The sequence below is a fragment of the Coffea eugenioides genome, chromosome 6 (assembly GCF_003713205.1).
Source record: "Coffea eugenioides isolate CCC68of chromosome 6, Ceug_1.0, whole genome shotgun sequence".
In the NCBI taxonomy this organism is placed as follows: Eukaryota; Viridiplantae; Streptophyta; class Magnoliopsida; order Gentianales; family Rubiaceae; genus Coffea; species Coffea eugenioides.
This window is the reverse complement of record NC_040040.1, coordinates 7,374,809-7,387,572: the sequence shown is the minus strand read 5'-3', so window position 1 is coordinate 7,387,572 and position 12,764 is coordinate 7,374,809. Positions and strand designations below refer to the sequence as shown.

Sequence of the window (12,764 nt, the reverse complement as noted above, 5' to 3'; positions counted from 1 at the left end):
GAGATCTTTTACATGGCTCTCTTTTAAGTCTTTAGATTGTACCGTCTTTTTCAAGTCTTTAGGTTTCAATTCCTTCAAAGATATTTAATACATCATAATGCTTGTCTCACAAAGTCGTAAAAAAGTTTTGCTTAAAGATGTAGAAGAGGTTTAATGCATTCTAATGCTTGTCTTAGTTGTAACTAGGATCCTAGTTAATGGATCTGCAATTTTAATGCATTCTAATGCTTTTTCGGTTATGTATTGTAAAAGAGCTTTGCTTAAAGATGTAGAAGAGGTTTAATGCATTCTAATGCTTGTCTTAGTTGTAACTAGGATCCTAGTTAATGGATCTGCAGTTTTAATACATTCTAAATCTTGTTCATTTATGTAATCAGTGCGAGTGTATGGCCAAAATGACACCCACTATTCCAAATAGTTCCAGCTCCTTAGCATCGGGTGCAATGTGATTTTTAGCATATGCCATAGAAACAAATCTGTACACAAATATGCATCTCATCATTTAGCTAGTTATTCAACATTTGAAAAACATTTTAACTCATCAAATTTTTTTTAAGGAAGAAAGAATTTATCTCTTAGTGGAAAAATAATAATTTTTATAATTTTGACATTTAAGATGTTGAGAAAGAGACAATCGAGCGTTGAAACTACTCTATGCATTGTGCATATTCTTAACTAGGCTATATAATATAAGTTTTGGCGACTTAATACGTTTTAACTCGTTAATCAACTATAGAAAGAGTAAATAGTAAATTTATTCAAATTAATTTGGTTTTAGCAGAATATAACTCCTTAGACGTTAAACCGAAACCCATAGAAACTATCTTGATGGTAACAATTAATATGAAGGATATATATATATATATATATATAGACACACACACTGCACTCTACTTTGAGTCCTTTACATTCTACTGCCAAATTTGAACGTTTAGTGGAACTAGAATAGTAATAACTGAAACGGTGGTAAGTTTCAGCAGATTACTTAGGTCAAATTTCTAGTTTGTTTTTCATTTTTAGATCAAATAACACAAGGCCATACGTTTTTTGCTATTCTGGTTCAGATCTTTGCTATACAATTTTTAATTTAACAAGTTTTTCTTGTTTTCTTTAATTTGCGTAAACACACACACCCAGATGGAATTTTCCTTGGTGGAGTGAGTCGTATATTTGAGTAATACAACCATCTATTCTCGTCACTCTCGACCAGCAATGGCCAACATCTAAGAAAGAACATCAGGGGGTGGCAGCAGCCCCGGCCCTCTAATGGTAACGATTGGCAGCTGGTCCTGCCTTCGCCTTTTTCTGTTGCCAAAACACGGGCAGAGACGCTGATAATATGCACCATTATTAGGATTTGGAGCTTAAGAAACATGACTAGCTGCACTTGATTTATGAGATCTATACAATGGTCTGGACTTTTAAATTCGACAAATTTGGATTGTCCATTTTTCTTCCAAAAATTTTAAGTCTTTTCATTAATACATTTTTTAATCACTTTTTTATTTCACATACATTAAATTACTACAGTACATTTTTTTTTTTACAAAAACTCAAAAAATGGCAATCCAAACGGACTATGATAAGTTTTCAGCAGCAAAATTTGTTGTGGAAGCAAACGTCATTTCTCTCTACAACTGAAATATAATTAAATGCGGTATACAACATTTATTTTGTAGATTTATTAGTGCAAAAAATTAATTACGCTTGCAGGCATTGAGAATACTGATCACTTCATTTGCAGTTGTCAAAGAAAATGAATATGACAAAAAAAATGGGTGAAGCGTGGCAAGTTCAGGCGCCAACAACGAATGAAAGATACCCAACCCACAGCTAAATCTTTCGAGGAAGAGCCCAAAAGAGAGAGGTCTTAAAAGCACTTTTCCTTGCGGCAACAAGTTTCAACTTTTAATTTTTTAGTACTAAAATCTTACCCATGCCTCATTTCATTTTGGTTAACTTTGAGATAAACCCCAAAAAAGAATTACGGGAAGCTGAAAGGTAGTTTGAACGCCTAAGCCATTTGATTGACTAAAATCAGTACTTCACAAGTGCTTTACTGATGAACCATTTGATAGGCACAGGCCCGGTGGCCGGCAATGTTTTTAAATCCGGATCGAAAAGTGAATCGAAATATCTTCTGATTTACGGTTTAATCGGTTCGACTTCGATTCAAAGGTTTAATAATTTTTTATTTTTTTAGTATTAAAAATTTTGAATAAGACTAAAATATTATTTTAAAAAATAAATACTTAATAAAATCAGTTAAATCTCTCAATTTTTATCGATTTTTACCAGTTCAACCGATTTTGACCAATTTAATTATTTTTTTGAATTTTTAATTGAATCGGACCGAAGACATGATTGGTTTACGATTCAATAGATTGAACCTATCGGTCCGATCCGATTTTCAAAATTGATCCTTGTATTTCATGGTCAATCCTTGAACTTTTGTTACTACTATTAATTTAATAAAGAAATATCATATTTACTACTACAAAGTTTGATCTAAAAAAAAAAAAAAAAAGGATAATTTTGTATCAACTAATTAGGGATTTTGTAAAAGGGGTACAAATAATATTTTTAAAATATCTTATTCATGCACACATGACCTTTTTAGGTTTACTAAAAATGGATTTCTAGAGACAAATATAAGAAATATCATTGTCCCTTATTAAAATTGGACTTTGGATAAGGTCGGATTCTGAAGGGGGACTCCTGCATATTATTGATGCATTTCCAAAAATGATCATACAAAACAAAAATTGACGCATTTGACATGAAATCAACTATAGCTATTTATTTATATTATTAGTATTATTATTGTCAAAAATTACAATTCAATTCACAAGTCAGACCACTAGCCAGTCCGTTCCAGCAAAGGTACTGGGCTTTCACCAGTAGTGCCACTACCACTGGTGTGGTTGTGAGAATCAGAATAACGAAAAGTTGAGGCTGGGGTAATCCAGATAAGCGGGTGCCAGCCAGAGAGATGCTGAGGAGAAAAGCCACCAAGATCGAAGTGAAACTCGACGACAAAGAAGAACTCGAAGAATCCCGTAAACGCGCCTCCACCACCGCCGCTTCCTCCACCTCAATTTCATCCTCCACAGCCACCGCCGCCTCCTCTCTCCTTCAGCACTTCGACCGCTCCTCCCTTAATCCCTCCACCAAATCCCACCGCATCGGCCTTTCCCCTTGATTCCCGATATTTATTGTTTTCTTTATCTTTAAAAATTCTACTCCTTGCTTCATATTTTATGTTTTAAGAAATAAATTAGAATTAGAGGAACATCAAATCTTTGGGCGGCTCATATCCTCCGAAGGATAACGACCTCATCTGCTAAGCAAATGGAGGTCGAAGTAAAGCTTAGATTACCAGATTCGGCCGCACACCGGAAGGTCCTTTCCTTACTTTCCCCCTTCCACACCAAAACCCACCACCAAAGGAACTCGTTCTACGACGGCGCTGCTGGCGAGCTGAGTTCTCGCCGGGCAGTTCTCCGCCTCCGATTCTACGAGAACTGTCAACCCTCCAAATGTTTCATCTGCCTAAAGGCAAAAGCTGTGATCGTCGATGGCGTTAGCCGGGTCGAGGAGGACGAAGAAGAAGTGGATTTCGAGGTGGGTTTGCAGTGTTTGGAAGATGCAACCAAGTTAGTCGATGTAGATTCCCGGGTGGCGAGGAGGGCTCACGAGGAGTTTGGTGTGAAGGCGGGATTTGTGGGGTTGGGGGGCTTTAGGAATGTGAGAAATGTGTACGAGTGGAATGGGGTGAAATTGGAAGTGGATGAGACGGTTTATGATTTTGGGACTTGCTATGAGATCGAATGCGAGAGTTCAGAGCCAGAAAAAGTTAAGGGGATGATCGAAGAGTTCTTGAAGGAGAATGAGATTGAGTACTCATATTCGCAGGTGTCAAAGTTTGCGACTTTTCGGTCTGGAAAGTTGCCTCAGTAATTATTGTAAGTGTTTTACGATATAAGATTATGGTGTATTTTGATTCGGAAGTTGTGTTTCTATCTTGATCTTCTCATTGCTTTGTTTTTAATGTTGCGTTATGTGCTAGCAGTGTGAGTTATTTTGATGAACTAGCATATTGAGCGTCGCCTGGATTGAATGTTAAAGGTCTTGTATTGCGGCAATTCGTTTTTGCAGGTGATGAGCTTATGATAAATAAGGTTGGGTGGTTGGTTGTAATTTGGACTTAAAGCAAATTGTTGTGTAGGTTGTTGATCTGTAAATTGATGTGCAAATTTTCTGTTATGCAGGATATGTTAATTGTGTGGTGTATTTTGTGTTTGTTTCTGCATTGGAACCTGTTAAAAGGTGTATTTATTGTATTATTACCCAATAATTAATATTGGCTCTGCAAAGTCTGATGGTTCATGTTGGCTGATGGTACAGACTCATAAAATACATCTTCATGTGCACAGAATGAATGGAATTACGTCATACCTCTTCAAAACTCATAACATGTTTGTACTCTTTGTTGGGTTTTCAATTAAAAGTGGTTTAGCCAAACCTGTTTGAGAGTTGACAGCAAAGAATTGGGACCTTAGCGAGTAAGAAACTTTGGGGAGGATAACAGTTCATAGGTTTTTCTAAAGATGGTTTGGAAGGGAGGCAGTTTTGTTGACTGGGAAATGCATGTTACTAGATGTGCTTGACTCATTTTTAACTCTTTTCCAAACTCTACCATTTAAATTTGTTCAACTGAGTTTTCCTTTCTACTCTGCCTGAACAAGTCATCTTCAAACTATAAAGCTAGCATGATAACTTTATTTGTGGAAAGAGAACAGCCTTCCTTCCCATTTATGACACCTGGGTTGTTTTTGTTGTATTGGTGATGATAGAATGTAGTGAACTGATGGAAGCCTTTGGGTTTTCTTTAGGGTGAAATTCTTGGCGAACATCTCCTACAGGCTACTTTCAAGATTGAACTAGACCACCCACTTTGTTGTCTCAAACAAGTATAAAGTATTGTGTTGGTGTTATGTGGTTGAGTGGTGTTATGTTGTTTTTACTCTTTTATGATGAGACAGTATTGTCATGGGATTTTGGATGTTGCACTTCAAGTGTAGTGCAGAATGGCAGAATTGGGGAGGGGAAAATAAAGGAGGAGAACAAGGTCCACTTCTTACTTGTTCTACAACATTGGAGCATAGATTTTGTTAGTCTATAATGGAAGTAAGAAATCCTTGAAAATCCTTGCTCAGTCAAACTTAAGCCTTTACTATGTAAGTATTGAGTTTCTTTTGTCATTTATTCTTTATTCTAGATGAACTGTGGCTAGAAGTTCTTCTACAAGTAGACAAATATTCCTTTGCCATCAAATGTTTCTAGGGTATTCGGAATGCATACCGTGGTCTGAGGTGGCTTCTCAGATTCGCATGATGCTGTCATCTGGTAGTGTCTTGAGGGGCCTTGTGGTACAATTGGTTGATGCCAGGGCTAAATGGACAAGAAGGAACTACGAAGTGCACTTGCCTTTGAGATTTAAAATTTATAGGGGGAAGAAAATGCTATAGTGATATTTTGTAATATCCTGCAGATGTTTAAATTAAATGACTATAGGTTTTACTAAAAGAAGGTGAGCTTCTTGTCATGCTATTCCCTAGAGGATACCCAGTTCATGGTTAGTTGTTCAATTCTAAGGTAGAAATGCCGCACTGAGGTGAAGTAGATCATATTAGCAGCAGTGTTCACTTCTCATGAACAGAATCTGTTTCTCTCTGCTTTTTATCATCTTGAAGCCCACATTTGCATAAATTAAGTCATGCGTTCACCACCTTGGATTTGGACACTGGTAAAGCCACATTTTTTGTCTCATTCCTGCAGGTCATGTTGGCGGATGTTTACTGATTCCAGTGAAGAAGCAGAAGGTTGATGCAGCAATAAATCAAGCATTTTGATGCTTGACTGCTTCAAATATACAGCTGTTACTCTTAATACTTTCTGGACCTGAAGATGAAATTTAAGAATTTGAGTGTTTTGGGTTCTTTTGTCTTTGGATTGGTCAAACTTTTTGATATGCCTGCTTTACATGTGATCCCTACGTTGAGCATCCAATCTTTTTCCTGGCATCTAAACCAGAAAGGCATTAACACTGTTGACCATTTGATTTCGACCACTATTCTAACCAATTTCAAAAATTATTTTGTGAATATCTTTCCTGGACTCAACCATACATTTGAGTTTGTTGATTAAATAATGTAATGTTTATCCCTTAACTTAGTTCAAAGAAGGGGAACCAAAAGAAAAAGAAGAAGGGTGTTTTGGTTATTGAGTGCAAACTTCCAAAAGAATAGCAATAATGGATGGGTAGCTTGCTCAACCATGGCAACTTTTGATGGTAGGTGAAAGTTCAGGTCCGAAATGGCTCCAAGTGAATTGGGATGGCAAATTAATTGATATGTTCAGCATATTTCCTGACGCTTTTTACATACTAGAAAATGTGCCAAAGTGTACATCTTACCGAAGGGGTACAACAACCTCGAATCGAGAAGACCTTTGAGCACAAAAGTTTTGCATGCCCAACCAGTTGGCCAAATGCTGAGTTAGGGTAGATTTCGATCAATGATTGTACGGTTGTGATATCAGACTCTGATTCCAATTTTAGTTAGTGCTTGGCTTACAGATGGTCAGGTATAGCGAAAACTGTGAGAAGTTTAGAGAATTAATCGCCGGAGTATCAGCCATTGGCAAAGAAGACCTTTGATCGCAAAAGCTTTGCATGTTTAACCAGATGACGAAATTCTGAGTTATGGTAGTTCTTGGTAAATATTGTTTGCCTGGTGGTGGCGGCAAGCGTGATTCCAATTCTAGTTTGTGCTTGGCTTACGAAGACAGCAAAACTTTGAGAAGCTTTATTACCCCCAAAAAAAAAGCCTTGAGAGAAGTTCAAGAATTTATCTCCAGAGTATCATCCCTTGAACTACATGGCCCCGTTTGGCGGAGGACGGGGTTGAGGTTGAAACCTTGAAGGTGCTTATCTTTTATTTGGTTCCTTGTTATGACAGTCACAGAAGCAAGGCCTTGAAGACGCAGACATGCAAGCACCGAGTAACAATTGTTTTAAACAAAAGAATGAACTGAGTTGGGCGAAGAGTTGGGTGTATATGTGGATGTTAGGGAGAAGTGAAAAGTACAATCTCAAGCGGAAGTCCACTACTGAAAGGGACGTTAGTGAAATTAAAAACTCAATAAAAAAACAAAAAAAAAAAGACTCGCACAGTGGATACTAAAACAGGGAAATGCATCCGCAGTAGACCTCTATAGCGGTATATATTTCTTGTCTGGAGAACAACCAAACTTGTACGGTTGTACTCCTTGCCCCAAATATATATTTGATGAATTCAGCAAGACTCCATATGATGTAGTATCCATGACAGGAGAAAAAGAGAGACAGAAACACTGTACATCAGTGCTATCCTTCAAAATAGCAACATTTCAAAACCAAATGTCAAGCACTAATCACATTAAAATCAACCTTCAAGAACAATTCCAAATATCCGTTAATTCTACAAATTGGAAGCTGTAAATGTCTATAACGTTATAAAATGCAGTAAATTCTAAACAAGGACTGTGACTTCCCTAATCTAAGAAGACACAAACATCCTAAACGTCCTATTTCCTATTAAACATACCCAGCCGAGAGAAAGAAGCGGAATGATCACCTAATTAATTTACTTTCTCTTCTTAGCAGGGGGTTGTTCTTCTTCATCTTCATCTTCCTCTTCTTCATCTTCCTCGTCATCCTCATCCTCATCATCATCACCGTCATCATCGTCTCCGTCCTCGTCATCACTGCCACCGTTACCATTAGCCTCGGGATTGTCCTCAGGATCCCCTTCTTCATCATCTTCTCCACCCTCGTCACCTGAGAAATCCTCATCACCTGCATCATCATCATCCTGATCATCATCATCTTCTTCTTCTTCATCATCATCTGTGTCACTAGCATCCTTATTGTCAGGTTCTGGCCGCTTCTTTTTGTGAAGCTCTTCCATAGGGAACCTGTAGACAATGCATAAATTCTATTTTTCAAAGGCTCCCTCTAAATGTCAGTGTGTAATCCAAATGAGACAACAATGACAAATTCATTACCCTTTATCAGCTAAGAAAGATGGGGATAAATCATCAACATCCTTCAGCAGAGATCCTGTCTGAAGACATAAACAAAAATTTCAATTATCAAAGGCATGCAATGAAGGAAAAATTAAGGTGCTTTAGAACAACTAAAACCAAGGAGCAAGAATAGCAAGTAGATCAGTTCAAAAAGGCAATCCAGAGTATACGGACTGCAATCAAAAGAGCAGAAACACAAACGCACTGAGTCAAAACATTCATTTTAAAACAATATTAGCAGCATCATAAAACTTAAAAAAGGAAAAAAAAATTGTACGTTATTTTTTTGAAAATTTGTAGATTGAGCAAAAACATTGAGAATTTGAGTTTTACATTACTGAGATCCATTAAAGAATTATGAGAGAGGGCATGCTCAACTAAAGAGTTAGTATCAATAGGACATGTTTAACAAAAGCAAAGCGTACTAACATGACCATCATTCCAACAAGCTAAACTGAATAAGAGACACTTCATTGAACCACGTAAATAACACGAACAACTAAGTTATCAGTATTGTGCCAACTTTCCTCAATTTTCTAGGTAGATTTCTTCGTGCAAGAAAACCTTAAATAATTCATAGACCAAGGAATTAAATTCAACACGCCCACAAGAATTATCCCATACTTGTCATACAAATTAAAAGCAGAAAAAGGAAAAAACATTTTTATTTTACTTTAAAGCAACAAAAAGGGAACCATTCAACATCCATAAAATGGAAAATCTCCTACCCGTAACAACAATTCAATTAGGCATAAGTAGAATAAGTTGCAATTAGACATTATATTCGTAACAATTAAATCGTCGAGATGGCTACACGAATGCTTACTCCCAATTTCTACAACAAATAGTACAAAATTAGTACTTTTATAGAATAAAGAGGAAAAGCATTAATTTTAAATCTCCCTCTGGTACTTGCATAAAAAGCACGGACAACATGGCTATGCTTTATGAAGCACACAAGCCAAGGATAAACAGGATTTCAGTCTAGCAGCAAACCCGTTCAGTTGAAAAAAACTCTACTCCTAAAAACAAGTTAAAATTTTCCTAGTTGAAAATCAAAGCAGAAACTTGGACAGAGCCCACAATAACTTTTTTTCCCCTCTTCTCAATCTCTCTGTGCTGTCTGCATCAAGGAAGAGAGTGAGGAGACAAGCACCCTTCTGTATAACCCTAGCAACCCACCCAAACATTTGAAAAAAGAAAGGGGGAAAAACCAAGATTAGAAAATCTCATGACTCAAAGGAGCGTAAAAGGCAGAAAGAGAGCATAAAAGCTAAAACCCACGTCATAAAATCCAAACTTTACAAGAAAAAATGTGTACGAGTAAGCGAGTATTAAGTTAATAAATGTTTATACCAGCAAAAGAAGCCAAACAAGAGATCTCTGAGCAGCCAAAAGGGTCTCAGCCACCACAGTCTTGACCACTACTGTTTTCACCATAGCATGAACATCAGAGCTGGAGTTGCTGACCTCCATTGAAAACCTTCCCGGTAAAAAATTACAGCGGAAGCAAGGCTATAGTACAGAGCAGAGAGGACAGCGGTGATAGGGGTAAAAGAAAATCAAAAAGAAATAGAGGCCTTAAATAGAGAAAATCAAAGATTTAGGGGGGAGAGAGACAAGAGGCGGTGTGGACTGTGGCGGAGTAGGGTTGGCCTTTGAGTGTCCAAATCTTAAAAAAAAAAAATTTAATTAAAGAAAAAGGGAAGGGTAAAAGAAGAGGCTAGGGTTTTGTCATGTGCGAAAGGGTTTTGTGGCGTGGGGGTGAAATTGAATTTTGACTTTTTGTGGGGGGAGCAATTTCCTAACTACTGCTATTTTATTAATTATATTTTCTAGACATAAATTGACTTTGATTCTAGTAGGATAATCTAGATTCTAGAGTTCGTTTTGACCCGCGGGTTAAGGAATACTACTATGCTACCAAACAGGGATTTGAAAAGGTATATAGTAGAATTTAAAAAAAAAATAGATAGCTTGCATGTTTGAAAAATTAGTATGTTAAGTAGTTTTTACAAAAGTAGAAAAAGACGATTTAGCTGAACCAAATTTAAATGGTTTTTATTTAATAAATTTTCTTCCTATTTTAGCCTAGTCTGGATCGAAAATTTTTTCCAATTCAACGAATTTCCTAATCAATAATTTTTGTTGTTTAAATCTTGCTATTGAAATTTTATTTTGGTTCACCTGATGCATAGGTCTCACATGTTAATTTTTTTAATAAACTAAATCAAATCAATAAAAACATCTAAATGCAAAGGAGGAACTAAATATGAATTTGTGTACATGGGTCCTCAAACAAAAAAAAAAAAGGAAGTGTATATAATATCGTATAGATTCAGCTCGAATGATTATACATAGTGATGATAAGGTTCTTGAGTTTAATTTCCAGACCTTCTCAATAAGACTTGAAGCCTCCTATTTCCCTTATAAAGAAAACAAACAAATAAATAAAATTGTATTAACATGTGCCTATTTATTAGAGTCTTCTTTAAAACCCAAAAAAAAATGTGTACCAACCTTATAACATTCTTGTCAATGGAATCCATTTTTATTACACGATTTACATCATGGAAGTTATGATTGGTTTGAGCTGCATCCAGAGCTTTTTATATCAACAAAAATTGATATAGTTATATACGATTTATAGTGTGATTACTTTGATTAGGCACATAATACATATATTAATTTAATGCTATTTATCAGTGGATTTGATTATTGCAACATGTATAAAAGGAAGATGCAGTGATTTATTCAATTTTGAAAATTTTTATATATTTTCAAATATGCTTATAATTTTTTAAAATCTATTATATCTATTAAATTACAAATGTGTTATTTCTAGTATATATTTAACTTGAATAAGATCACGATATAAATCAAATCATGCTAGATGAATTTCAACAATCCATTCATGAAATTTACTTTTTTTTTATAAAAAAACATATATTAACATATTTAATCCCAATGTCAAGAGTAAATTCAATGGGTAAAAAAATTATCAAAGTAAAGATATATAAATCCTGAATGGGCAAAATAATAAAGCAGAAAAAAAGGGGCAATTTTAAAATAAGTTTGAGTTGGATCCAAAATAAGTTAATGCACACAAAAATTATCCCATTATGGAAATTAAACTCCCATGAAAGTTTTTTTTCTGTTTTTACTCACTTTCCAAAATAAACAAGAGAATGAAACTTATACTTTTTTTTTGTCGCAACGATATGATTCCTATAATCTAATCTAAACCTAATCTGTGGAGAGTGGGAAGAGAGAAAAGGAACTCGATGTGAATAAAGATTCCATTGAGAAAGGCCAATTAAAACCGTCACATATAGTGACAAATTGGTGAAAGGTAAGAGTTGACCTCCCACGCTACCAAGGCTCACCAGGGCAAAAGGCCTAGTGAAATGGAACTTATAGTTGGTACGATTTTTAATGCTTTTTCCGTAACGGCTCTTTCCTGAAAAGAAATTCTTTAAATTGGTGGGTCCCTAAACACATCACAAACCTCAACTGGAGAGCCAGATTCCCCCGGGATCAACAAACTTGTCCCAGCCACCAGCCTTCCCAGCCACCAGCCTTTGGATCTGTGGTCACCATTGAGTCATTTAAAGTTTGGTAGGGTGGGAAATAAGAGTTCAAACCTTACCTATTACCAATTGTCACATTAAATGGCTTCTTAAAAAATTCAAATAGGTACGTAATGCAGTTGGGTTCAATCCCCACTGACTCTCTTACCTGCCAATCCTTCTGATCTAATGGTGGTTCAGTCCCTATCGACTCCCGTAGATCCAGTTGGATCTCCCCCTTAAATTAGGATAGTATAAGATACCATAGATAAAGTGACGATTGACAAAAAAAAAAAAAAAGACTTGTCCCAGTTTGGTATAAAGGTAATGTTTAAATTAGGGGTGGGCGCGGATCGGGTACCCGCCCCATTCACCATTTGGCTGACCCGACCCGCATCTTGCGGGTCAGTCATTTTTTGACCTTTACCTGCCCCCACCCCATTTATCATTTAATTTTTTTAAAAAAATTTATTTATACTAATTTAATTTTATATTTTACATTCATCTAAGATTTAATAATTTTTTTTCTCAAAAAAGGTTTCCCACTAAGAAATAAGCATGTGAAGAGAATATAAGATAAATACAAAAAATTAAAAGAATTCAAAATCAATAAAAGTTTGAAATAAGTAACACAATTTTTAATATATATGTTCCACATTAATTAAACTTTTTTCTATAAAATATAAGATCATGACATCTACAAATGAATTTTGTAAATAAACTATAGTCTCTCATATTTGTAATGCAATTTGTTCAATAAAATTACTTATTTAGTTCTAAATTATTATTTTATAGTGTGTGTATAAAAATAAAAATAAAAAATATATATATGCGGGGCGGATCGGGTACCCGCGGATTTTTAATTATGTAACCCTAACCCGCCCAGCACCTTAGCGGATACCCGACCCTCTTTTGACCCGATCAAATAATAAAAATTGGATATCCTAATTTTCAGATCGGATCGGATCGGATATGACGGGTTTTCGGGTTAGCGAATAATTTTGCCCACCCCTAGTTTAAACGATGTCATTTCATTGACGAAAAAGGCAGTGTTCAAGATTGGAT

The 12,764-nt window shown here is 35.8% G+C and overlaps 2 protein-coding genes across 2 annotated transcripts; one reads left to right on the top strand and one right to left on the bottom strand.

The window, feature by feature from the left end:
- Positions 1–2,859: 2,859 nt before the first annotated feature.
- On the top strand, positions 2,860–6,124 carry LOC113775335 (triphosphate tunel metalloenzyme 3). Its single transcript, XM_027320165.1, has 2 exons — positions 2,860–3,965; positions 5,842–6,124. Exon 1 carries the CDS (start codon positions 3,352–3,354, stop codon positions 3,958–3,960), a length of 609 nt encoding a protein of 202 aa, XP_027175966.1. The 5' UTR covers positions 2,860–3,351; the 3' UTR covers positions 3,961–3,965; positions 5,842–6,124.
- Positions 6,125–7,450: 1,326 nt separating this feature from the next.
- Positions 7,451–9,774, bottom strand: LOC113774809 (nucleolin-like). The gene is made up of 3 exons (XM_027319434.1): positions 9,487–9,774; positions 8,110–8,168; positions 7,451–8,019 (listed from the first exon to the last, which is right to left on the bottom strand). Exons 1-3 carry the CDS (start codon positions 9,604–9,606, stop codon positions 7,689–7,691), a joined length of 510 nt encoding a protein of 169 aa, XP_027175235.1. The 5' UTR covers positions 9,607–9,774; the 3' UTR covers positions 7,451–7,688.
- Between the last annotated feature and the right edge of the window lie 2,990 nt (positions 9,775–12,764).

Coding starts and splice junctions, on each gene's coding strand:
- LOC113774809 (XM_027319434.1), bottom strand. CDS start 9,606: ATGGAGGTCAGCAACTCCAGCTCTGATGTTCATGCTATGGTGAAAACA. Junction 8,169..9,486: donor TTGTTTGGCTTCTTTTGCTG/GTATAAACATTT, acceptor TTATGTCTTCAG/ACAGGATCTCTGCTGAAGGA. Junction 8,020..8,109: donor TCTTTCTTAGCTGATAAAGG/GTAATGAATTTG, acceptor CATTGTCTACAG/GTTCCCTATGGAAGAGCTTC.
- LOC113775335 (XM_027320165.1), top strand. CDS start 3,352: ATGGAGGTCGAAGTAAAGCTTAGATTACCAGATTCGGCCGCACACCGG.